The 25,536-nt window shown below is 39.0% G+C and overlaps 1 protein-coding gene across 5 annotated transcripts in view; it reads left to right on the forward strand.

The window, feature by feature from the left end:
* Window positions 1–25,536, forward strand: part of PCGF5 (polycomb group ring finger 5) — a 120,039-nt gene that overhangs the window by 41,537 nt on the left and 52,966 nt on the right. For 3 of the 5 annotated variants that reach the window (XM_025396910.1, XM_025396915.1, XM_025396914.1), the window contains exons 1-2: window positions 15,591–15,853; window positions 17,668–17,962. In XM_025396910.1, the coding sequence (XP_025252695.1) occupies window positions 17,851–17,962 (112 nt within the window). In that variant the 5' untranslated portion in view covers window positions 15,591–15,853; window positions 17,668–17,850. Of the gene's footprint in view, window positions 1–15,168; window positions 15,346–15,590; window positions 15,854–17,667; window positions 17,963–25,536 lie in introns of those variants that run through there. The other 2 variants (XM_025396912.1, XM_025396911.1) reach the window with 2 other exon arrangements.

Here is a 25,536-nt window from a genome sequence, read left to right on the forward strand (position 1 = left end):
TGTTTGGTTCTCAAGTCTTGGAAGATGATAAACATGAGAACCCAGAAAATGCGAAGAAGGAGAGCTCCGAGGATAAAAATAGTTGTACATAGCAAAAGTTCCCCACTGCCAACTCATTATTGCCATGTCCTGCCCTTTTTTCTCTCTTCTTCAGATTCCTTCCTCCATTCACTGCCTCACTGTCTTTTGTGAAAATGAGTACTTTGGGTATTGTTTTGATTCTGTGTAGGTCACCAAGATCAAGAAATGTAACAAATGCCTTTATCTGGGCACAATAGTGAAAGATTTCCTTGATGTTCAAGTTTGAACTTCTTTCTCATAAAATACCAGAAATAATGTTTCTTAAAGTTTGGAATACATAGCTATATTTAAATTGAAATATATCGATAAACTATCTTGTAAACTTATAATTTTTATCTACATAAACAATTTTCTAAAATTTTCTGAGTAAACTAAGTTATATGTAATATAGTTTAGGATCCTAATTCTTATGGTCCACTGAGATTAGATATTTAAATACAATTATTTTAAATGCAGAAAATATATTTATCTCTCTCACTAGAGTCACTAAATTGGGCAAAATCTTCATTTCTTTGATTTTTCCCTGTCATCCAACCTTGAGCGCATTTGTTCCCAAACATTTTGAAAGGCTACTATGGAGTGATTTTTCTTTTTTCTGGGTTTCTAAATGACTAGACATTTTAAATACACACAGACACACACACACACACAGCTCAGCTAACATGGAGCAAATTATCTGCCACCCTTCCCCAGGTCAGACCTGGCACTCTAAATCCTTCACAGATAATCTGTGAATAAAAACACACCCACAGACCTAGATATTAGTATTTTAAGTGACAAAGCTATATTCCAGTGTTCATTCATAAACTGTTTGTGCCAAGCTCAAAGTACATTTTTCCTGAAGAAACAATGTTGTAAACATTATAAATGATGAGTTTCTCCGGCCAGCCCACACAAGTCGTATCTAATCTGTGTTTGTCCATCTAACTATTCATCTATCCATCAAACACCTAGAGAGTTTCTACTTTATGCCAAATTTTTTGCCCTGCATTGGACCACATCAGAATCATCAACAGTGTATTTACAGTTAATAAAAGTGAGGCGGGGCACGGTGGCTCAGCCTGTAATCCCAGCATTTTGGAAGGCTGAGGCAGGTGGATCACTTGCAGTCAGGAGTTCGAGACAAGCCTGGCCAACATGGCAAAACCCCATCTCTACTAAAAATACAAAGATTAGCCAGGTGTGGTGGCAGGCACCTATAATCCCAGCTACTTGGGAGGCTGAGGTGGGAGAATTGCTTGAACCCGGGAGGCAGAGGTTTCAGTGAGCTGAGATCACACCACTGTACTTCGGCCTGGATGACAGACTGAGACTCTGTCTCAAAAAAAAAAAAAAAACTAAAAGAGATGGTATACCAACATTTTGGCAAATTTTAGCAACAACCTAACAAGAAATTGGCTTTTTAATCTTTTATCTATAAAATAGTGCCACAAATATTTATCAGAGAACTACTATGTGCCAAAGTCTGTGCTTGTCACTAGGAATGAAAGAGTAAACAGGGTAGCCCCTGCCGTCAAGGAGCTGAACAGCAGAACTCGGAGAAGAAGCAGGTTTGATTAAAGGAGAATGGAAAGGTAGGTACAAAAGTAACATTTGAAAAGGATGGTGACTTCTGTGAAAACAAGCACTAGGTGTTATAAATAAGACTCTTCAACATGTCAGCAATGATAAACCACTTTTTTTTTAAATCTCTCAAACCAAAGAGACAATTTTTGATGCCTTTGAATGAGAAATAAAAGAGAGTGGGAGGGAGAAAGGAATTAGGCAGAGTATGAGGAAGCTATCACCTGGGATGGAACTAGCAGACAAGGAAAGCCTGCATGAAGCCTCAACGCACTTAGGAGAGTACACTTGGCTGCATTTCCCCACAGTGGTCCCTTCATTATGCAACTGCATCGTTGCCAGTCTGGAACAAGAACACTGGGTAGGTAGAAATGGTAGGAGACAGCAATCAACTTAGAGTAAAGGGTGAAGTCTCAGTAACAGCCTGTGGGGGACTGCATGGTCTCTGACCTCCTTTCCTGTGCTCTCTCCGTTGTGCCTGAGCGTGATCCTCACTGCGCCTGAGCATGATCCTGCCTCCATGCCTTTGCCTTACATTCTGTATTCTCTGCCTGGTATGCTCTTTCCCCAGTTACCTGCACAGTTTAGTTCCTTACCTCATTCAGGTCTGTGCTAAATGTCACCTAACTAAATGTCACCTTCTCTCACCTCCCTGTTTTAAATAGCACTGCTCCAGAGTCCCTGTTGGTTTTATTTTCCTTTACAGCACTGATCACTACATGACCTTATTTATTTGTTTATTGCCTATTTCCTTCTACTAGTATGCAGGGTCTGTGAGAGCAGGAGCTTTGTCTGGTTCACTGCTGTATTTCCTGTGCTGAGAACATAGCCTGGCCCACTGTAGAAGGAATTAGGAGGCACATTTTCTAAGAAGGAGCTTTTAGCATAGAAAGACCCTTTTCCTAAAAACCTTTTAAAGAGGAATTTTTCAGCCTGTCATTTGATTGTATTTAAGTTTAAGACCACTTTGGTGAGGGATGTGCAGCTGGTGGTAGTATTCTTCTGCTAGAGAGTTGTGAGATGAGCCATTTGTCATTTCATTGCTTTTGATCTTTCACTTTTTTTTCTACTTTCAGCTTCTTGAGAAATTCAAAATCTACAGAAAAGTTGCCAAAATATTTCAATGAACATCCATATATCTCTCACTTAGATTCACTGTTTAGCATTTTGCCACATTTGCTTTATCTCTCTATATACATGTTACTACAATTTTCAATGAACCATTTAAGAGTAGTTGCAGATATGACCCTTTACCTCTAAATACTTCAGTTTGTATCACCTAAGAAAGGAGATACAGTTACCATATTCAGGAAATATGATAATAGTATCTAATGTGCAGACCTGTCCCAATGATATCCTTTATAACCATAACAATAATGAAGTCCCAATTCAGGCAACAGTCTAAAATCACACATTATATTTAGTTATCAAGTTTCTTTAATCTTTCTCAATTTTTCTTTGTCTTTCATGACATTAATATTTTTGAAAAGTGTAGGCCATTTGTTTTGTAAAATGGCCCTCAGTTGGACTTATTTTATGTTTCCAAATGATTATAGTCAGGATAGACATTTTGGGCAGAAATACTACATAGGTGATAATGTATCCTCCTAAGAGCGTCATCTCAGCAGGTACATAATGTCGGATTATCCCATTATTAGTGCTGTTAAATGCAATCACCGTTTAGGTAGCATCCAATGGATTTCTCCATTGTAAAGGTAACTTTTCCCCTTTGTAATTCATAAATTTATAGTATCAATTTTAATTACATGAAATTAGACTATCTCTATGGAGAGACACTGTACTACTATGTAAATATCCTGCTCCCCAACACTTTTTTCTTAATAGTTTTAGGATCCCTGGAGATTCTTGCCTGAATCAATTAATAACATGGTTATAAAATAGTGATTTTATAATTCTTTCATTCCTTACATAAGTTGACATTCTCTTGAAAAGAAGGAGTCTTCTTTTTCTCCCATTTGGTTATTTGCTTGCTTGTTGTAAATATGGACTCATGGATTATTTTCTTTAAATTCAGTGTGTGTGATCCATTCCTCTTGCTCATTTTGATGCTCAGATTGTCCTAGAGTTGGCCTAACTGCACTGATCCTTGGCATCTGGGGACATAAATACCTAATCCTAGGAGTAAGAAATATTTTTAGTCCATTCACAGTGCCGCTTCAATTTTAATTGTGTATGAATCACCTGAGGGCCCAGATTCTGCATTCCTAACAAGCTTCCTGGTGATGCCGATGCTGATCTGTGAACCCTGGCTGAAGTAGCAAAGCTGCAGGTATCTATGGGCTCATCGGGAAGAGCCAAAACACATTGCTTTCCCTGTATTAGTATGAAAAATTCACCTCATTATCATAGAAGAGAATGATCTCTTAGAAAATGTATGAACTCTGGTAGGCATAGGGGAGAGAAGACATGCACCCCACCTGCTTGAGTCCCAGAAATCATGATAATGAGAAATGCTGGCCTCACACTCATGCTTATTTTGCATTTCTCTTGAAATTCTGACCTTTCAGGGAGCTGGCTTCAGTTCCTGGTTTCTGGGACCATGGGAAATAATGTCACCTTCAGTGTTGGGTGTGTCTCTACTGATTTTCTCTGTTAGTTAAACCAAACTTTATTGGTACCAAGGGAAGTTAGGCAGTTTGAGCTCTCCTAATCAAAAAGTAAATTCTCATTTTTCTTGCTCTACAGGAGTGTGAGCTTTCTGCCATTGGCAGGTTTCAGTGGCTTTTAGTCAAATACTTTTTTCCCCTTTAGAAGTCATTGGCATTCTGGCCATTTGTAGTTTGTTACTGTTATGTTCAATTCATTTATTCAGAATTACCAATATACATAGTATTTTGTGTTGCTTAGTAACTTCGTTTAATCTATTTACATTTTATCATTAATCGTTTTTTCTGACATAATTTCATTTACTCATCTGTCATCTAACTAATATTTTCCCTTAGTCTGTTAATTATGTTAATTGATGGGATCTTCCTTGTAGAAGAAGAGAACTTTACAAGTGAGGGACTTCCTCTTTAGACATCTGTCAGAAGTCGGAGGATGGGTCTGGGCACAGTGGCACATACCTGTAATCCCAGAACTTTTGGGAGGCTAAGACAGGAGGATCATTTGAGACCAGGAGTTTGAGACCAGCCTGGACAGCATAGTGAGGCTTTGTCTTTATGAAAAATTAGATTAAAGAGAAAAAGGAATTGGAGGATATCTGCTGATAGGAGTAGAGTCTTCTAGTTTAGTAGCTACCAGTGGGCCTTGGGGAATGAATGAATGTGGAACCAATATGCACATGTCAACTCAATGAGATTGACATGTTGGAAATTGAGATTTCCAAATGGGTGTTTTTGTTTGTTGTTTATTTCTTCCTTTTAATCTCTACCATTTGTGTCTTTTGCCACTTCTGGCATTTAGATGGATAGCAGATCAGAGCATTAGACATCTGTAAAGCTTGGGCAGTTTCTGACATATAAATGATTTGCAACTTCATATGCCCCACTGCTCTCCCTTAACGCTTCCTTCTTCCTAGAGGGCTGGGACCCCACCTGTCTGCTGGGAGACTTGGATGCCCTTCCCCTTATTGCACACAGTCCACCTGCTGCTTGAGATCCTTTTTCTGCCAGAGAGTGCTACAGCTCTTGTGCTTCCTGGTCACAGCACACACTTGTGTTCATTGAACGATGTGGAGTTAGTATGAATTTTATTCTCTGTCTCTCAATTATGTATATGTTACAGAAGATTGTTTAACATAGCCACACTGTGAAAACATTACTTCTAAATGCTAACCTGCAAATCTAGTAAGATACACAAGTAGGTACCTTTTAAGTCATCTTTGTTAGAGGATGCCACCTGAAGATCTCTAATGTCAAACTGGATAATTGGCTTAGCTTGGTAAGAGATCATTGGCCCACAGAGGTTCAGTGGTTGCTATAGAAGCACAGGGCCAGCAGAACCTGTGGTCTGTGGAGGCCACTAGTACAGTATTCAGGGGCTTTGTCATGGCTGGGTGCCAACACCTGGTGGAAAGCAGAAAGGCTGTTTCAGTGCCTCTAGTGCTAGACACCTGGTGCCAATTAGACCACACCTGCTTTCTGCTGTTTGGTCTCTCCCTTTCTCTCTCCTGTGAACCACATTTAAAAATAATCACTGAAAATCAGAAATGTTTCCAGTTTTAACCCAAAACTCTGTTTGTAATGTCTCAAAAATGTGTATGTATTGTGGAGATAGTAAGTAGGAGAGCAAGGTTCACCTATTCTCTCATTTAAATGTAGAAGAATATCTTATGTTTTCTGACACAAAAAAATTCTCAGACAGGTGAACTGCGTCACACAAAAACCCAGAAGGACTGTAGTAGCATCCTTCACAGTGCCTAAAGCAGTGTTTACCATGCATTAGGTACCAGGAGGTATTTGTTAAATAAGTGGTCCAAAGCAAAAAAGAATGGTAATGGAGTGCATTTTATTTTTATTTCCCACCTTACCAGCTTTTTGAAAGCATTATTTTGATTACAGCAAACTTAAATTCCTCATTAGATTTCCAATGCTGTGTTTGAACGTTGCTCAAATGTCAGTCCCTGGCTGTTTATGCACATATGTATAATACTAACTTGGCTCTATCCAGACACAGAAATGCATACTTAGTTGATGTGATTAGCTGGGGGAATTAGTTGTTAAGTTAAAGAATATTCTGGAAAGTTAGGTGGTGCCTTTAATGTCTGAAAGTCTTGAAGTGATTTCTTAGAGTGTTACTCCAAGACAGTGCGCTGTGTTACTCTTACTGTATTGCTATAGAGGTTATTGTAAATTCAGCCAGCATTTGTTGAGCTCCTGCCAGGTTCGCAGACCTTTGCAGGGGCCATACTTTTCCCTGCCTTCAGGTCATTTACTATCGGACGTGATCTGCATAAATGCGAAACGTCAGTACTGACACAAAACCAACTTAGGTATCAGGTTCATGGGTCTCTAGCAGTTCTTCTCTCTTCATAGGAAGAGATTCCTATGAGGTAGAAAGGCTGGAAGAATGAACAGTTTAGGAAGATGTAGAATTGCAACTGAATGGTGAAGAAGAGGAAGAGGAGGAGGAGGGAGAGCATTCCAGTTAGTAGGGCTCAGTGTAAGCAGAAGCTAGAAGTTGGCATTCACACTGTGTTCGAGGGATAGTGAGAAGCCTGGTCTAGTTGTTGAAGTAGAGGTTTTATCTTGGAAAGAGTGGAGACAAGGTTATAGAGCTTATCTGGTACCAGGCCCCAGAGGTGTTGCAGTGCTGCAGAGCAAAGTGGTCTGGAAGGTGGTTGAGCAGCACTAGAATGGTTCAGGAGCTGCACCACAAGGTTCTGCTCTTGCCTCCATTGTCAGGAGCAGTGTGATACTGGTTGTTGCACAAACTCTCTGTGCCATGGTTTCCTCATTTATAAGATGAGGACAATGATTTCATTTATCTTACAGGGTTGCCGTAAATAATAAATGAAACAATAATGATATAAAATGCTTAGCAAAGTACTGTGTACTTGGAAGAGCTCTTTCCATTGTTAGTTATTAGGCAAGGGAGAGAAATAAAGCTGATACTCAGAATAGGTTAATTGAAGCTTGAGAAAGCTTTATATAGAGTTGCTTTTTGCCTTCAGGCAGTTGAAAATGGGATATTAGAGGTGTTACCATAATTTCCAGACTGTTCAAGAAGGCGTGGGAAGATACATGAAGTGATGTATTGCATGAGGCCATTGTTTTCACTACATCCCCATTTCACAGATTTGATGAACATGCGTAAAAGTCATTGAGAAATAATTAGATCAGAGTAATTTGGATTGTCCCTTAATAGTCACAGATAACTCTTATTCTGGTCAGTTAGAGGAAACAAATTATTTGACCGGAAGTAGCTGGAAGTTTGGTTTGCTTTTTTTTCCTGATGAATATTTTATATTGTATACTCAGAGGTTACTGTACTGACAGGAATGAGATAGAGAATTGAATCTGAATAAATCAAAGTGGAAAATAACTATGAATATCCCTAGAAGAATTGTAGAACTTAAGGCAGCTCTCTATAAAAACAAGAGTTCTGTTTTAATACCCTTCCTTAAAGTTTTTCTTTAATCTTAAGATTTTTTTCTTGGCTGGAAGTAAGTTTAATTCATCTAGTGGGGCGTTTGGATTTTTATTAAGCTTGATGTCTTCTCTCTTTGTAAAGATCTGAATAAATTGTACTTCAGACTCATCTTCATGGTAGAAACTATGAAAAATTGTACGGCATGTGTGTTATACTATATGAAGAAATAGCATCTTCAAAGGGTAATATTATAAACACTCGTATTTTAATCACAATAAGTTATACTTCCTAAGTGCTGCTCATCTGTATCTTAATTCTGAATATTATAGATGCTTCCATATCTGGTATAGAGAGTGTTCTTATGTGCAATTTAAGTGTTTTCAAGGGTCAAAGCTTGTAAATGCTAATAGTTTCTTGTGTAGCACTCCAAATATAATGCCATGCATTTACTGGCATGAATAGTTATTAATTAGTATTAATGCTATTTGTGTTTTAGAAAATGTAAGAGAGATGAATCAAAAGTATGACTAATATTTGAAGGAACATGTCTATTTCTTAGTCTGTGCAGTCCTTAAAATATACTCTACATATGTGTGGATGTATATGTATGTATTTGTATACACGTATGCATAAATGTATAAGTAATCTCTGTTTGGCTACATGTAGCACAAATTAGTTCTGTGTCAGATATTATAAGTACACTTCTGTACTTTGTTCATTAACTTCATTATTTTATTTTATTTTAAAAAATTCTTTGAGATGAAGTTTTGCTCTTGTTGCCCAGGCTGGAGTGTAATGGCACGATCTCAGATTGCTGCAACCTCCGCCTCCCAGGTTCAAGCAATTCTCCTGCCTCAGCCTCCTGAGTAGCTGGGATTATAGGCATGCACCACCACACTTGGCTGTTTTTTTTTTTTTGTATTTTTAGTAGAGATGGGATTTCTCCATGTTGGTCAGGCTGGTCTCGAACTCCCGACCTCAGGTGACCCAGCCACCTTGGCCTCCCAAAGTGCTGGGATTACAGGTATGAGCCACCATGCCCAGCCACTTCATTATTTTAATGTGCCACATTAAGTGTTATGTACTACATGTTAAACATTAAACAGATTTATTCTAAATGCCTGCTATGGGTTGAATTGAGTCTCTCAGAAAGAACTGGTGAAGTCTTAGCCTCTGCTGCCTGTGAATATGAACTTATTTGGTAAAGTCATATTCTTGGAAGGTATAATCAATTTGGGCTCTTAATTCAACAAGACTCGTGTCCTTATAAGAAGAGGAAAAGGCCAGGCCTGGTGGCTCACACCTGTAATCCCAGCACTTTGGGAGGCCAAGGTGGGTGGATTGCTTGAGCCCAGAAGTTCGAGACCAGTCTGGGAAACATGGTGAAATCCTGTCACTACAAAAAATACAAAAATTATCTGAGCGTGGTGGTATGTACCTTTGGTCCCAGCTACTCTGGAGGTTGAGGTGGAAGGATCACTTGAGCCTGAGAGGTCGAGGCTGCAATGAGGCGTGATTGTACCACTGCATTCTGGCCTGGGAGACAGAGACTTTGTCTTAAAAAATATATGTTAAAAAAAAATAAAGAGGAGAGAGAGACAGACAAGGAGAACATCATGTAAAGATAGATGCACAGAGAGAAGACGGCCATGGGACTACTGGAGTAACAGCACAATTGCATGTTGTAGGGGAGGGGAAATTTCCTCCAGGGAGGTTGCTACCAGAAGAAGGGACTATACTTAGCTACCTCTGGGTTAGGGAATTTAAGGGAACTGATCAAATTCAAAATCATAGCTATGAGAAATAGGAGAGAATTTGTCCAGGCATATACAGGAGTAATTATAAGAACAAAGCAAAACAAAATGCAGCATTAATAACCCAGTTGACTGGGATAGCATATTTTTAGTAGTACTGATTTGCAGACAAGCACACTGATAGAGGAGCAGGACAAACAGATGAACGGCCAAAAGGCTAAAGAACTGCAGATAAAATATAACCAAAACAGGGAGAAAGTTGATGATGATTGCACTGGGTCTGAGGAAGACAAGGAAGGAAATGGATCCAGAGAAAGGTTGATTAAACTAAATTGAAAGAAAGGAGCAGAGAATCCCTAAATGGGGATATAAGCCAGAATATAGTTATTTTAAAATCAATTTATGCTTATAAGTTCAGGCTCTAATTACAGAAAGTCTTTCCTTTTCTAGTAGAAATGAGTGTTCTACTTAAAATTTCAGACTTCACTTGTAAAAAGGATTAAATAATCAATAGTTACGGAAATATTGTAAAGGAAATGATGATCTATGAATTTATAATCATGAAGTTCTAATTAACTTCCTCATCAGTACTTGTAATAAGCATCACCCTCCTAACATTTTTGGGAAGTGAAATATCATTGTAAGTTGTTCAAATCAGGAACAACAGTTCTTGACAGAACTTGCTTTTTAAAAGCATAAATGAATACATGTAATTACTTCTCTTCCTTGGATTTTTCTGCAATTTTCTTAATTTAATAAATTAAAATGATGATATTGAAATGATCTGGTATCAAAGCCTCCTCTTTTATAAGTCAGTAATATAGTTAGTGAACAGACCTCGGCCTTGATGACTTGTGTGAAAAGCACTTTGGAACTCCCTGTTCACAGATTCTTCTTAATATGCATATAATACTCATCCAAAAAGCTAGAAAGGGAGAATACCTGTCAGTAGCTTAAATTCCCTTGTTTAACATCATGGAAATAAAGATATACCTCCTTCTCCTTAGGAGGTTGTCAGGTCTGATCTAGTTCCCATAGCTGCACTATTCGTATTTTCAAATGTGCCCTCTTTTGCTGAGTTTGCTGTCTTTGAAAAGAGATGGGATGGGGAAGTCTAACCACCCAGCCCTTCAGGGCCTGTTCTCAGACCACAATCCAAGCTGCTGATGCTGGCCATGGTGAGGCTGGAGTTGACAGCTAACACACTTTTTTTCCTGGCCTTATTTACCATCCATATGCCATTACCATTCATTTGTAACTGGCAGAGAAGGCATGTAGGACTAATTTCTTGTCCACCCATAGTGCTGCTGCTTTCAACTGGAGTTTTTGTCACTTGATCATGTTCCATTTAACACTTTATTAATAAATTTTGATATATTGCGCCATAATTGTTTCTTGTGGATAAGTCTCTACTCCCTGGTGTGATTTTAATTAATAACCCAAGAAGGCAGGGATTATGTCTTAACACATCCTTTGTAAAGATCCCTTCAAGAAGAAACCCAAGAAAGAATACATAGGATCAGTTCTTAGAATGTGTGCAATTATTCAGTTTTTCAATAAACATTTATTTGAACACTTGCTTTCTGCCATCCACTCTGCTAGGGATATGCATAGCCAAGCAGTGGATCCACTGGGCTTACACTGTAGTGGGAGATACAGATGAGTAAATCAGATAATCTAAGAGTGTGATATTTGATTTGAGAGGATAAATGTGAGTTGTTTTGTATGAATATGGTCTGTGTGTATAGAGGAGGCTCTTTGGCAGCTTTGAGGTACCTGGGAAGGTGACCTTTGAAATCAGCTGATACCTGAAAGGATATATAAGGGTTGGTCAGACTTAGCAGAGGTGGGGAAGGGTGAGGGGATAAAGACAGGGTGTTCATTTGGAAGAAGACCTGTCTAGCTAACTAGAGAGTAAAGGGGTACATTATGGCTGGAGCACAGAGTTCAAGTAGGGGTGGGGACGCTGTAGAAGTGAAAGGGATCTGAAATGGCCTTATTAAGTGTTTGGGCATTATTCTAGAAATGAGGTTTTTTAAAGCCAGAGAACAGCATGATCAAATTTATATAGTTAGAAAGAGTCTTCTGGCTCTTCTGTGGAAGATGCTTTGGCAGAAAAGAGCTATAGGAAGACTACTTAAGAGTTCATTGAGTGATAGAGAGTAGAGATGATAGTGATCTGAACAGGGTGGCTAAATGGAGGGATTTAAGAGACATTTAGCACGGGATGTCCTTGAAAATTACTGGATTGTGGGAGAGGGGTGCAGTAAGAGAAAGACATGGTCAAGGGTGATTGGAAGTTCTCTTCAATTCTCTGTTCCCCCTACCATTCCTCCATCATTGATTTTAGGCAACCATAGATTTACAGTTATAATATTCATGGTCATAAAATAAATATATGTGGGCCTTATAGGACATTTATGTTCAATTATAATATTTTCTCTAATCTCTATAGGAAGACCTTTATATTATGGAGAGTAGTTTACATGTTAAAGGCTCTCTGTGTTAAAATATTAAATAGCATTCTTAGATATATAATTTGTAATAATGAAAATTTCACTTCACTTTTTTTTTTTTTTTTTTTTTTTTTTTTTTTTTTGAGACAGAGTCTCTCGCTCTGTCGCCCAGGCTAGAGTGCAGTGGCGTGATCTTGGCTCACTGCAAGTTCCACCTCCTGGATTCACGCCATTCTCCTGCCTCAGCCTCCTGAGTAGCTGGGACTACAGGCACCCACCACCACGCCCGGCTAATTTTTTGTAGTTTTTGTAGAGACAGGGTTTCACCATGTTAGCCAGGATGGTCTTGATCTCCTGACCTCGTGATCCACCCTCCTCGGCCTCCCAAAGTGCTGGGATTACAGGCATGAGCCACCGCGCCTGACTGAAAAATTTACCTTATTTAATATTTCAGGGAAATGTAAATATATAACCACATTTTTCAACCACATTATGTCACTAAAATTCAGTTAATTAATGATGTATTTATTAGGCAGGAAAGGAATGTGAACTTTTAGTATAGAACTGCCTACCCATCCATTGCCCAGCCATAAATGAAATAAAAATCTAGACATAAAATATAAAGTAATGAAAACATTTGTTAGATATACAGATAGCTCCAAGTAGTTCTAGGAGTTGTTAAGAGCCATTTGTGGTTCTCTGGAAGAGTCTGGGCCAATACTCAAATGCAACAGTTACCACTTTGGGATTATGCTTCTTTGATAGGGAATCACCAGTGGCCACTTCACTCCTAAGTGCCATCTAGACAGTTATTTCCCTCCCTTTCCTCATCCATTCTTCTCTTTCTTTCTTCCTTTTTTAACAACAAAAAAAAATTTAATCTGTGGTTTTTTTGTTTTGTTTTTAAATGTATTCTCTCTCTTGTCCCCCAGACTGGAGTGCAATGGCACCATCTCAGCTCACTGCAACCTCCACATCCCAGGTTCTAGCGATTCTCCTGCCTCAGCCTCCCTAGTAGCTGGGATTACAGCCACCTGCCACTAAGCCCGGCTAATTTTGATATTTTTAGTAGAGACAAGGTTTCACCATGTTGGCCAGGCTGGTCTTGAACTCCTGACCTCAGTTGATCTGCCCGCCTTGGCCTCCCAAAGTGCTGGTATTACAGGCATGAGCGACCGCGCCTGGCCCTAATCTGTTTCTTTCCAGACCTCCCTTAAGTTCTTGGACTTGAGAAGTACTCTCAAGAGATGTTAAAGAAAACTGAACCTGGCACCTTTGTTTTGGTCTTGGCTCTACCAGGATCAGCTCTGTAATTATGAATTTGCCACGTCTCAGGATGTTAGTTTCTACATCTGTAAAATGAGAAAGCTGGAGTACATTATTGATAAGGGGACTCCCAGCTATGATTCCTTTATCCTGCCTTTTTTTTTTCACCCCGGCCCTATATATCCAGTTGCTTCCAGGCCTTTGTTTACTTGAGGGTCCTCCTGGTACTTGAGATTTGTTATCAGAGCTACCCCCTCATGTTATAGCTTCCATCGTTTGTCCTCTGCCCCCACTGGCAGTACCAAGGGACTATACTAGGATAAGTAACTGGTAAGGAGCCCCAGGGGAAAAGGAGAGGCAGCACAGCAGCTGAAAGTCCCATGTTTTAATACTTAAAATCTGCATACACATCACACAGGAAAGTTGCCATTTCACAACATTCCCTCTTACCATTACAATAATAATACTTTGTTATTATTATTATTATTTTGAGGTGGACCCTTGTCTGTTGCCCAGGCTAGAGTGCAGTGGTGCTATCTCGGCTCACTGCAAACTCCACCTCCTAGGTTCAAGCGATTCTCCTGCCTCTGCCTCCCGAGTAGCTGGGACTACAGGCACCTGCCACCATGCCCACCTAATTTTTGTATTTTTAGTAGAGATGGGGTTTCACCATATTGGCCAGTCTGGTCTCAAACTTCTGACCTCATGATCCGCCCACCTCGGCCTCTCAAAGTGCTGGGATTACAGGCATGAGCCACCGTGCCAGGCCTATTATTATTATTTTTTTTAACCAGACAAATGTTTGAGTTTTTAAACTTGTTTTTATTTTGTGTATGTGTGCATTTTTTAAAATTGGGGTGGAAGAGATGGAATGGTTGCTGAAGAGGGCAGAGGCAAAGCCACATAACACTGTACTACAAACTATTGCTGCCTCTCCAGATACAAAGCACAGATTGCCTTACAAAGGTGGTAGTTCTCACTCATCCCAAGTCCATTCTGGCAACCCCACCTCCACATTCATCCTCAGGTACTGCTCTATCACATGTTTGTGACCCCTTCCTTCATTGCTAACATATGTCATCCTAAAACCAGCCTTCAAGCTTGTTTCCTTCAGGAATACTGATTAACTGCACTTGTGATTGGTCATCAATCACATTTAAGCCCCCTGGACTTCATTGTTATTCTTTTAAAATATATTTAAAATAGTTTCAGACACAAAATAGGAAAATAAGTCATTTTTATATATTGTCGTATATATACAGTAATATCCTCCAATACATATTTTAAACACACTAGAAATGGGGCGATTTTTCACATATTGTTCTATTTAGTCTCTGAAATGAAAGATATGAAGGGTAAAGAGTAATCCTACTGCCATGAAGTTATTTGACCTCGCTTGTTTTCTCTTACTCATTGTGATTGCTGTGACTTATGAAGTTGATCCCAGCTTGGACATTGGCATATACGATTTTGCAAAATGATTCTTTAAAGGACTATAAGAATGTGGTCATTTAAAGCTGTTTCAGAAAATGTATTGCTCCTACTGTGATATTAGAAATGGCAATTTTTAAACTTATGTCAAAGTTTGATTATAAAATGGATAATTTCAAAACCTGCCTTGGTCTACTGCTTGATGCATTTTAAACTTGAAATGGATCTTTGAACACCTGTATGACTGCTGGACTAGCGGTTGTTTGTTGGTTTGCCACTTAGAGTCTTCTATCACTATATATAGTAAGAAGCTAACGCCTATCAGTTGGAGAAAAAGCAAATACTTTGCATTGACAATCTCCCCTACGCTCTATTATTGTCATTTTCTTAAGCCATCACTGCTCTGGCTTCTAAAATACACGTTTTTGAATGAAGGTTTTTGCAGTGAATGGTCTCTTGTAGGTCTCAAAGTCCACTAGAAAGAGTACTGGGCTTTTGTTTGTTTTGAACCTTGCAAACAGTAATGCTTCTTTACCACTCACCCTCCCCCCACCCTTACCCTCCACAACATTCCCGTTTGCTTATAGTTGTCAACGACCATGATCTCTGGACGCACGCTACAGTAACAAGTTTGTTAGTGATTTTCAAATAAGGTGCAAATCAAGGGATGGCTTTGTCCCTACTTCAGCGCGGGTGGTACAGACTTGGGGAAGACGCAGCTCAGGAGACAAATTCTCAGGGTGAGTCAGTCTCATCACTGACCGTTGCTTTTAAACCCTCCAGGAAAAATATGCCAGTCATTGTTATGATGAAAACAACCGAAGGGGTGGATGGTGAGGATAAGAAGAACCGAGATAATATTTGGCCAGAGCTACGTGTAGCGCAGGAGCCAGGGCGGCAGCTGCACCTGCGAGGAGCGCAGGCAGCAGGCGCGGCCTCCGGGCGTGGTGGTGGGCGTGGCCGGGCGGTGGGGGCGTGGCCGGGCGGCGGGGCGGGCGGTGCTGCCGGTTGGAAGTGGGTGGAGTTGCCCTTGGAGGCGGCACCGGACCTGGGCCCCGAGGCCCGCCGCGCCCTATCGGGCCTGAGCCGAGTGGCCCCACAGAGCCGGCGCGGTCCCGCCTGCAGGGGGAGAGCGGACGGGGCGCGGGGACCGGCCAGGCCGCGGCGGCTGCTGTTTCTGTTTCACTTTCCTTCACTCTGAGGCCGGCGCGCTGGCGGGCGAGGAGCGGCGGCGGTGGTGGCCGCTGGGTAGGTACCGGGCGGGCTGAGGAGCGGCAGGGACGCCAGACTCCTCGCCCAAGTTTGCGCCTCAGGCGGGAGCGACACCTCCAGACACCTGCCCTGGCCGGCGCCGTCTGGAGCCGGGAGGGCCCTTCGGGTGCAGGGGGCGACCGGCCGGGGCGGGGGCTTCGGAACCGTGCCTCGCTTGGCGGAGAGAGCGGCCAGCTGCGGACGCCGGCCCCGGGAAAGGCTGCTCGTTCTCCCCGGCCTGAGCAGCGCGCCTCTGGGGCCTGGGCCCGCGCACCTGCCGGGCGGGCGCGGCGGTTCTGGGACCGCACTGGACTATGCCGCTGGGTCCTGCCGGAGAACGCGGAAAAGTTCCCCCTCACCCCCGCCCCGTCATTGCAAGTTCTTGCTTCCCTTAACTGTCTTGGTCACAGGGCTCTGTGCTTTAGGATCTTAGCACCACCCCAGGTCGGGACCGTGCATTTCCTCTTCCAAAGGACTCTCTCTTACTTTGGAGCTTCATGGCAAACCTGTGGAAAAGGCAAGGCAGTTAATCCCAACTTACAGAGGAGGAAGCTGAGACCCAGGCACAGATATGAAACGCTTTGCTGAAGGTCATACAGAGCTAAGGGCCAGAACCCTGATTCCCTGTCTTTTAATTATGCTTGCTTTCTGTTACACCCACGAATATGATTTCCCAAGAGAATAGGATGATTACACGCATTCCCTGCACATTCGTAGTGGCTATGTGTTGATGGAATGCCTTTTACCTTTCCGGTTGCTTTATACTTACCAATGAGTTAACAGGTAAGATGGGGGAAAGTTCCTGTTTATAGAATGCACTTAGGAAAATCAACACCTTTCATGTTGTGTTTTCTGAGAGGATACATATTTTACAGTTTAAAAAACTGAGACAGGAAAGGAACATTACCCAGGTTATGTATCTACTAAATGTGACCAGTTTCTGTTGAAGAGTTTTTGGTCTAATAAAGACTGTAAAGAATGAATGTAACTATAAATCAAAATAAAAGGCAAATGTAACGGGAAAGAAGCATTAAAAACTAGGGAAAGATTGCTCTGAGGATAGCATTGGAGAAGGGCTTGAAGGGTAGGAAGCATGGAGACAGAGGAGAGAAAGGGCATGTTGGATAGAGTGCGTAGAACCTGCAGAGGAGACGGTGGGAGAGGAGTGATCCCTTCAGGTTGAAGAAAGTTGTTGAAGGGTATATTAAGGTTAACCTGTAGAAGGTCTTATGTGACAGAATGAGAAACGTTTTTCTGTTTGTAAAGAGAAGACGCTGACATTCGTTGATAAGAAGACCAAGTGTCACAGAATAAAATGTGTCTGGTAACAGAATATAAGATGGACTGCAGGTGGAGAGGTGATATACAAGTGGAGCAACTTGTATCAACTTGATTTGACTCGTAACTGGATGTAGGATTCAAAATGGAAGTGGGGACTATTTTGAAAGGGAGGATAATGACTTCACTTTTTAATCTTCTAACTTGTATTGGCAGGGACTCCTAATAGAGCAGTCAAGCAGATAGTTAAAATGCATTAGCGAAGAGGTAAAGATACCAAACTGTAGTTAATAGCTTGGGGTGTCATTAGTATAGAGGTGATAGTTGAGGTTCCAGAACTGGATGAATTTGTCATTGTTCTGAATTAAATTATAGCAAATTTGCAAGTTAATGATACAATGAAGGTTATGTTCTATTCACCTATTCACCCAATTGGGAACATGTAACACTTGCTGTTAATAGAATGACATTAATACATTATGAGGAGTTTGACGCCTTTTTCTCTCATCTTTTTGAAATGATTTTGGAAACAGACATGGGAAAGCAGAACCACCAAAAGGAGTGATGATCAACGATCTCCTGATAAATCTGGATGCTAATTCTCATGCCTCAGGACATCCTACTGGGAACGACGTACTAGCTCCTGGGATCAGACTTTCATCTACTTAGGACCCCTCTTTGCCCGAACTCATAAAGCCAGACTTCACTAGCCACGAATGGCTACCCAAAGGAAACACTTGGTGAAAGATTTTAATCCTTACATTACCTGCTATATCTGTAAAGGGTATCTGATCAAGCCAACAACAGTGACGGAATGCCTCCATACATGTAAGTGTTCGTTTAGGTTATTATACGCGTCAAAGTTTATATGTACATTTATTCCTTTAAAATTGCCATGTTTTGTTTTTATCTATGTTGTAACTTTTAAGAAATGAGTATTCTAAGAATTATTTTAACTTTGAATTAATTTTCAGAATAGTTGTCATTGGGATGCCAGTGGCATGAAGTTTTGCTTTTGTTATTTGAATCTCAGTAGTTGACTTTTATCACATTGTAAAATATTCTAAAAATCATAAGCATATTATCAGTTATGGTTTTTTTAGGTGAACTATTTCAGGTTTTTTATTTTAAAAAAATTATACTCAAGGAATTAATCTCAAAGATTCCTTTAGGATATGCAGACTCTAATTCGCTGGTTCTCAAAGTGTGATTCCTAGACTAGCAGCACCAGTGTCATCACAAGTTCTAGGAACTTGTTAGAAATGCAGATTATCAGGCCCTACCTTAGACTTAATGAACCAGAGACTCTGAGAGTGGGCCCAGTAATCTGTTTTAACAAGCCCTCCAGGTGATTCTGAAGCATGCTTAAGTTTGAGAATCACTGTTCTAGTAGTGTCTTACCTGTGGAGCTCCTAGCAGATTTCATTCTCAATTGTCCCATTGGAAGAGGAAGAGACATTTTTTACTGCCACTTATGCCAAGATTACACATACTCTTTGTGTTTCTGCCAGCATGATTTCATTTTTTATTTCAGTGAAAGTAATTCCAGTAAGTTTTAGTTTAATGCCTAGTATGTGCACCAAAATAGAGATATACTTTATTTCATCTTAGCTTTACAATGACCTGGGAGCAGTTTGGAGTAGATGTAGGGGGAGAGAGAAGGTATAGAGATTATCTTCATTTTATGGATGTGGAAACTAACAGTTAAGTAACTTGTCTAGTCTCATAGCTAATGAGTGGTGGACTTATAGTCAACTCCAGAACCCATGTTCTTTAATATACCATAGTACCTTTTTTTTTTTTTTTTTTTTTGGTAAGCCTTTTTTTTTCAGCTATTCTTGCTCTGCTGAACTGACATAATGTTATACCAGTAGTTTTAAATGGACGCTAGATGGAATAATCTGGAAATGGTTGAAATGGCAAATTTTATGTTATATTTATTTTACCACAATAAAAAATAGAATCATCTGGGAAGCTATTTAAGCATACACATGCTCAGGACCCTGCCTGGGGAGATAAAGTGGGTCTTGTGGTAAGGTCTGGGCATGTATATTTTGGAAAAGCTCCCCAAGTGATGCTGATGTATACTCCTTTGGGGTATTACTGGCACATCTTATTCAATTAGCAGTTAACTATGTACTATCTTGTATTACTAATTTGCTGTTGCCCTGTATTATTTAACTTGAACAGTTAATAATTAACTACCATTGAACAGACATTTATTGAGTACTTTCTATGTGTCAGGCACTGTGCTGGGGCACAGAGGATACAGAAGGGCACAAGATAGTAAAAAAGTCTCTGCTCAAGAAGTATAATTCTAATAGGAAAACTAATTTTAAAAAATGCCATGTTAGTGATAAGTAGTATGAAAAGGAACAAAGCCCGATTGTAGATAGGAGACATGGAGTTATTTTATAGTGGGTCAGTCTCTTTGATATGACATTTGAACAGAAACCTGAAGGGAATGAAGGACTCTGTGGATATATGGGAAGAGCAGTCTGTGTAAAGGGAAAATCAAGTACAGAGGCCTTGAGATGGAAATACACTTGGCCAGGTCAAGGAACAGCAAATCAGTTAGACGCCTATTACTGTAGGAAAGCTAAAAGATTATGGGGCCTTCAACCAAGGCTATAAGATATGAAATGGAGGTGGAGAATGGTGGTTGTATTGTGGACATACTTTGAAGGAAGAAACAATTGGCTACCCTAGAGTGGGGACTTTATCTTCTACTTCCCTGTTTCCCATTGCACCAAGCGTGGAACCTGGAGCCAGTCCACAGTGTGTTTTGTTTTGCTTCTTTGAACATTTGTTCATTGTTTTTAATTTTTGGATTCATCCAGCAAAAACTGCCAACTCTGGATGATGAGAAGAAAGCACAAACTCTCCCATTTCTATCTATATGCTGCAAATTTTATATATGTCCTTTGGAAGAAAATTTTCTTTGGGTCATAGTGAAATCCCAATTTAACTATAACTTTTTTAAAAAAAGGAAAACAAAAGATTATAGAAGTATAAACAATTAGCTTATAAGCAAAGGGTGTATATATATATATACACACACACATATATATATACACACACACATATATATATATATATTCTCAACAGCAATTTAAAGCCTAAAGGGGTAAATTAAATGACAGTTTAACTGCACATGTCGTCCTGGCCTGAAAGATCCCTTGGTGGCCATCAAGCCCCTTTAGTAAGAGAGAATGAACATTGTAGAAATGTGATTTAAATACAATGGTAAGTCCCAAATGTGGCCTTTATCATCAACAGAGAACACAAAAAGTAGAGTAAATGATGGAGTCAGGTACTCCATTGCGTCTCTGAGGATTCCGGTAGCCCTAATCTTTATATACTGTCAGGTCCTTTGATTTCTATGTTGTTTGTATTTATATTGAAGCTTATAGGTGAAAACTATCCCACTTGCAAGGTATCCCTTCTTAGAAATATTTATATACAAACAAATACAAATCTATATTTATACAAATATATCCCACTTGCAAATGGGATAGTTTTTGCCTATAAGCCTCAATATAAATACAAACAAATATTGATAACATAAATTGTACTGCAAAGCAGTATTCCTCAGCCTTTGGTTGGGTCTTTGATATGTGGTGATATCCTGGGTTTCAACTTTTCTACAAGGTTTTCTCATATATAATGTAGGATAGATACAGTTGTTCTGTGATTTGGGATGGGTATAAAATTAAATAACCAAATGGGAAAGGCAGAAAGTGAGAAATGTTAACTGACGTTGTCGTACCATATAATATTTTACATCTTGACTTAGGCAAATACAAAGAGTAACTTACTTATCTTATACAAAGTCTATGATATTATGATGCTATAAAGAATGAGTTAAGAATGAGTAAATGCTAGTTTTTATGGAGACTCATAAGAAAATATAAGGTGTTCTTACTATTCAAGTGTGAAATACATAAATAAAGCTTTATTATTGGTGTGCAAAACCAGACATAGAACCTGCCCTTCTGGACTCTCTGGTCAAGTGAAGAAAGAGTAATCAAGTTAAGAAATGTAAAAAACAAACAAACAAAGAAAACAAACAAAAAGATGCTGTTAAGTGCAATGAGGAATGACAGGGGGTGATATAATAGCAGATGTGTATCAGGATACTGGAGCAGAATGATATGCAGAAGAAACTCGTGTTTTGTGAAATTCCTAAAGCTACAGATCATATACCATCTCAGACAGATAGTAACCCTTAAGTAGTGGTGCAGAGGACTACATATGGGCCGGAGGCAGGGATTATTAGTAGCTCCCTCTGCTTTGATAGGGGTAAATGAAGTTACTTCAATCTTCTTTCAGACGACTATGCAAGTGCATTTCAGCCCTTTTCTCCATCTCAAACCAGATAGGTTGGTGCTTCCCCATTCTCTCAGAGAGAAATTCTGGAGCCAGCACTGCTGGGCTGCCCTGTAGATGTAGGTAGATGTAGAAAGAAGGGCCCGAAAAGTGAGCTCGTCAAAAGGAAATAGGAGGTAGAGATGGTGGGGCAGCCCAGGGTCCTGCCAGGAGATGCAAAAAATCATGTCATCATATCACTTGATCACATTTGATCACATGATCAAATCAGCATCATAAAAACCACATCTTTAGACTCTTTTCACCTACTAATACTTCTTCCCTTCAGTAGGCCAGGGACATTTGATAAATAGATAAAATTTTTAAATGAGTTAAAATATTCAAACGCAAATGAGTTTTAGCTTTAAATGATCACTTAATACTAGATGAACTAAATCCACATTAACCATGGTTTACATGGCTGTGAGATAATTTTAATAGCCTAACAAACCAAAAGAAATAAACACATAATTTTTGCACAAATAATTATTTCGTTATTTAAACTAAGTAATTACATATCAGCACTTTGCTAGCCACTGGGGGTACAGTGGTAAATAAGATAAATGTGAAATATGTACACTATTGAGCAAACTTATATGCCAAGAAGAAATTTCTAACACATGTATTTAGATGTATTTTTTTTTTTCCTGTGTGAACTCATGTATCCTGAGACTTCAGCTACCTATGCTGAGGCCTCTCAAATCTTTATTTTTGGCTTACACTTTTCTTCTCAGCTGCAGAATCCTACTGGATGTCCACTTGGATGTCCTGAAGCCACCTGAAACTCAGCATATCTACGAATGATCAAATGGGATGCCAGCACTCAGTTATCCAAGCAAGAAATATGCTACGTGCTTGACTCTACCCTCACAAAACTGGGCAAAGTCCTGCTGGTCTCTCTCCTTAATAGTTCTCAAATCTGTCCCTTTAGTTTCATCCCTCTGTTACTGTTCTCATTCAGGTTCTTATTACATCTCACCAAAGCCACTGCAGCACATTCTTAACTGTGTCCAAGTGGTAATAATTAAAAACAGCTTACTGTCTTTATCATTATCACTCTTAACCCACCCTAAAATTTCCTAAAGGTATCCTGTTGACCTCAGGATACATTAAAGCTACTTAGTGGTGACTGGTTTCTGCCTACCACTTCCTCCCCTACCACCTAACACTCACACATACAAATACTTGGTTCAACTGTTTGCTCTCCTTGAAATGAATGCCTCCTCTGTGCCCAGCTAGCAGTTACCCATCCTTTAAAACTCATCCCCTTTAAGACGTGCCCTACCACGTGTAGATTTGGGTTAAGTGTCTCAATAAAATCTTAAATGAATAAATGCATGGCTAGTAAGTTATTTTATTGTGTATTTTTCCTTTCAAAGATTCAAATGCAGTGATAGGTAACTTGAAACGCATATAGGCAATGTTGGTTAGGAATTACAAATTTAGAAAAACTGTCTCCTAGGATCTGCGTAGGAATCTTTGGGGTCTTAGGGAGAGGGAGAGACTCTGGACTGGGGACTAGAAATTGATGGCCCTAGATTAAGGGATGTTCTGTCTCTTTCACCAGGTGACCCTGGTGAAAAGAGAAACTTTAAAGCTGCTTAGAGTGTATCTGCTGGGTGTGGTATAGGTTGTTGATTTAAAATGAAAGACTTTTTACTTTAAGGACAAAGAAGCTTTGTTCCAGCAGCTCAAATGTGACCAGTACAGTGTATTGGTTCTTAACCCTTTTGTGGTCAGAGGCCCCTCTAAGAATCTAGTGATTCTTTCCTCAGGAAAAAAAAAAAAAGTATGTTTATAGACAGAATTCTGTGGTACAGAAAAGGAAAGCTTTCTTTCCTCTTTCTGCTTTTCAGAGATTATGGCAGTAATCGCTAACCTAAGAATAAATTCTTTGCAAAAACACATTGTTATACTTATTTTTTAACTTCTACAAAGAAGGATTAATTGATAATATAGTTGATGTGATAAGAGACTCAGCAATTTTATGTGGTAATATGTAAGAAGGAATAACTTAACCATAAGATGACAGAATTTAAGTACTACCAACCATTTATTGCTTTTGAACAAATACAAATATACAAGTACTTAAGGTACAGAGAACTCATGATGCTCTGATATTCAGTATTTTAAAATCTTGCACTACATACACATGCTACTCAAAGTGAAATCTCTGAATTAGCTGCATCCACCATCAGCGACATCACCTGGGAACTTATTAGATAGAAGCACAAATTTTTGGGCTTCACTGTAGACTTACTGAATCAGAATCTCTGGAGAGAAGGCCAGAAATCTTTAGTAACGAGCCCTGCAGGTGATTCTCTGGTACACTAAAGTTTAAGAAGCACTGCTCTGGACCAGACATTTATAATACCAGCATCCTTTAAAGTAGGCAGTTTGTACTTTTAATCATACAGTTGTTAACATAAATGCTAATAAAGGAATGAAATATTAGCTATTGTTTTATTGAATGTTTGTTATATGGAGCATCATGAGCTTTACATTCATTGTTTTATTTTACCCAACCAAGAACCCTTCTAGTTAGGTGGTATTATTTAAGCATCAACAAATGTTCATTAACTTTTACATGTGCCAGTCATTATTCTAGCCACTGCAACACAGCAATAAATAGAACAGGCATAGTCTGTGCCCTCCTAGAACTTAATGTTCTAATAGGACAGACAGACAATAAGCAAGTAAAGTGGAATTTCAGGTGCTATGCATGAAAAATGCTATGAGTTAAAAACAAAAATGTCTTTCTTGGGAGTGGCCATCTGAGCAGGAACTAAAATAATAGGATCAATCTATGAAAAGGTTTAAGGGAAGAGTATTTCAGATTCTTATTCTGGAGGTAAGTCTGAGAAAGGTTAAGTAACAGCCAGTAAGTGCTAAAGCTGAGTTCTGAATCCTGGATATGTGACTCAGGTACATCTACATCATATATGTTATGACATTTTCCTAATTTTATTTTTCTTCTTTCTGCTTAGCTTTATTTTCTAAAATTTTTTTAAAGCAACATGTTAATTTAAAATTCTAGTTAATATTTATAAAATAAACCTCTTCTGTGTTTTCCTGTGTAACTGTTATGTACCCAATACTGATCCGCATTTATTATTCTGAATGAATAGCCATTTTAATGAAAAAAGATATAAATTGAATTTCCAATAATGTATTCTTAATAAGAATAAAAAACATATTTTGGAATAAAAAAGGCCAAAATAGAAATTATATTTATACTCTCAGTAGGTGCAAATATAATGTTTTAAGATGTACTAGAAACGATGTCGTTGGTATACTGATGTTACATATTTCAAACAGTATTTTGGCAGAAACTAGTCATTCATTCATGAAAGTGATTATAGTGTTCATTTTGATGACTTTTTAAAAATAAGAATAATTATAGGTCTTAATCTCGGTGTCATCTATTAGTAGTAGTAATGTTAAAGAAGAATTATGTGTATAGTTCTTTTAGCTTTTGAAACTATGAATTAGATAGCAGGGAATGTTTAAATAGTCGAGCAAAGCGTCAATAGTGGACGCTAAAGCACAAAACCAAAGGATAACAGAAGTAAAAAAGTAAAATCTTCTATATTGACTTATGAGAATATATCTTGGTCAGAATGAGTTGGGACTGATATCAGTGTCGGGTTGAGAAAAAGTATGTAACCTAAAATACAAAAATATTCATGGTTAGAAATCATCAGTATACAGGTATGTTTAAGAGTCTAGCACAAGTGTTCAATATAAGCATTATAGACAATTAGTCTAACTTCATAAAAAAGACAAAAGATAATTTTGATTTAGATATTCTGAAGACTTCACAACTACTGATATTTTATATGTACTGGTTTTTACCAGTATTATATCAAAAATGTTAAAACCAGTGAGCAAAGCTATATTTTCTCAGAATATATATGTATTCATATATACATATATGAATATATAATATCAGAACCACTGACATTCAATTAATAGAAAATGATCAATGTTATATTTTAGTTTATATTGAACTAACTTATTTATTTAGAGACAAG

The sequence above is a fragment of the Theropithecus gelada genome, chromosome 9 (genome assembly GCF_003255815.1).
Source record: "Theropithecus gelada isolate Dixy chromosome 9, Tgel_1.0, whole genome shotgun sequence".
Taxonomy (NCBI): Eukaryota; Metazoa; Chordata; class Mammalia; order Primates; family Cercopithecidae; genus Theropithecus; species Theropithecus gelada.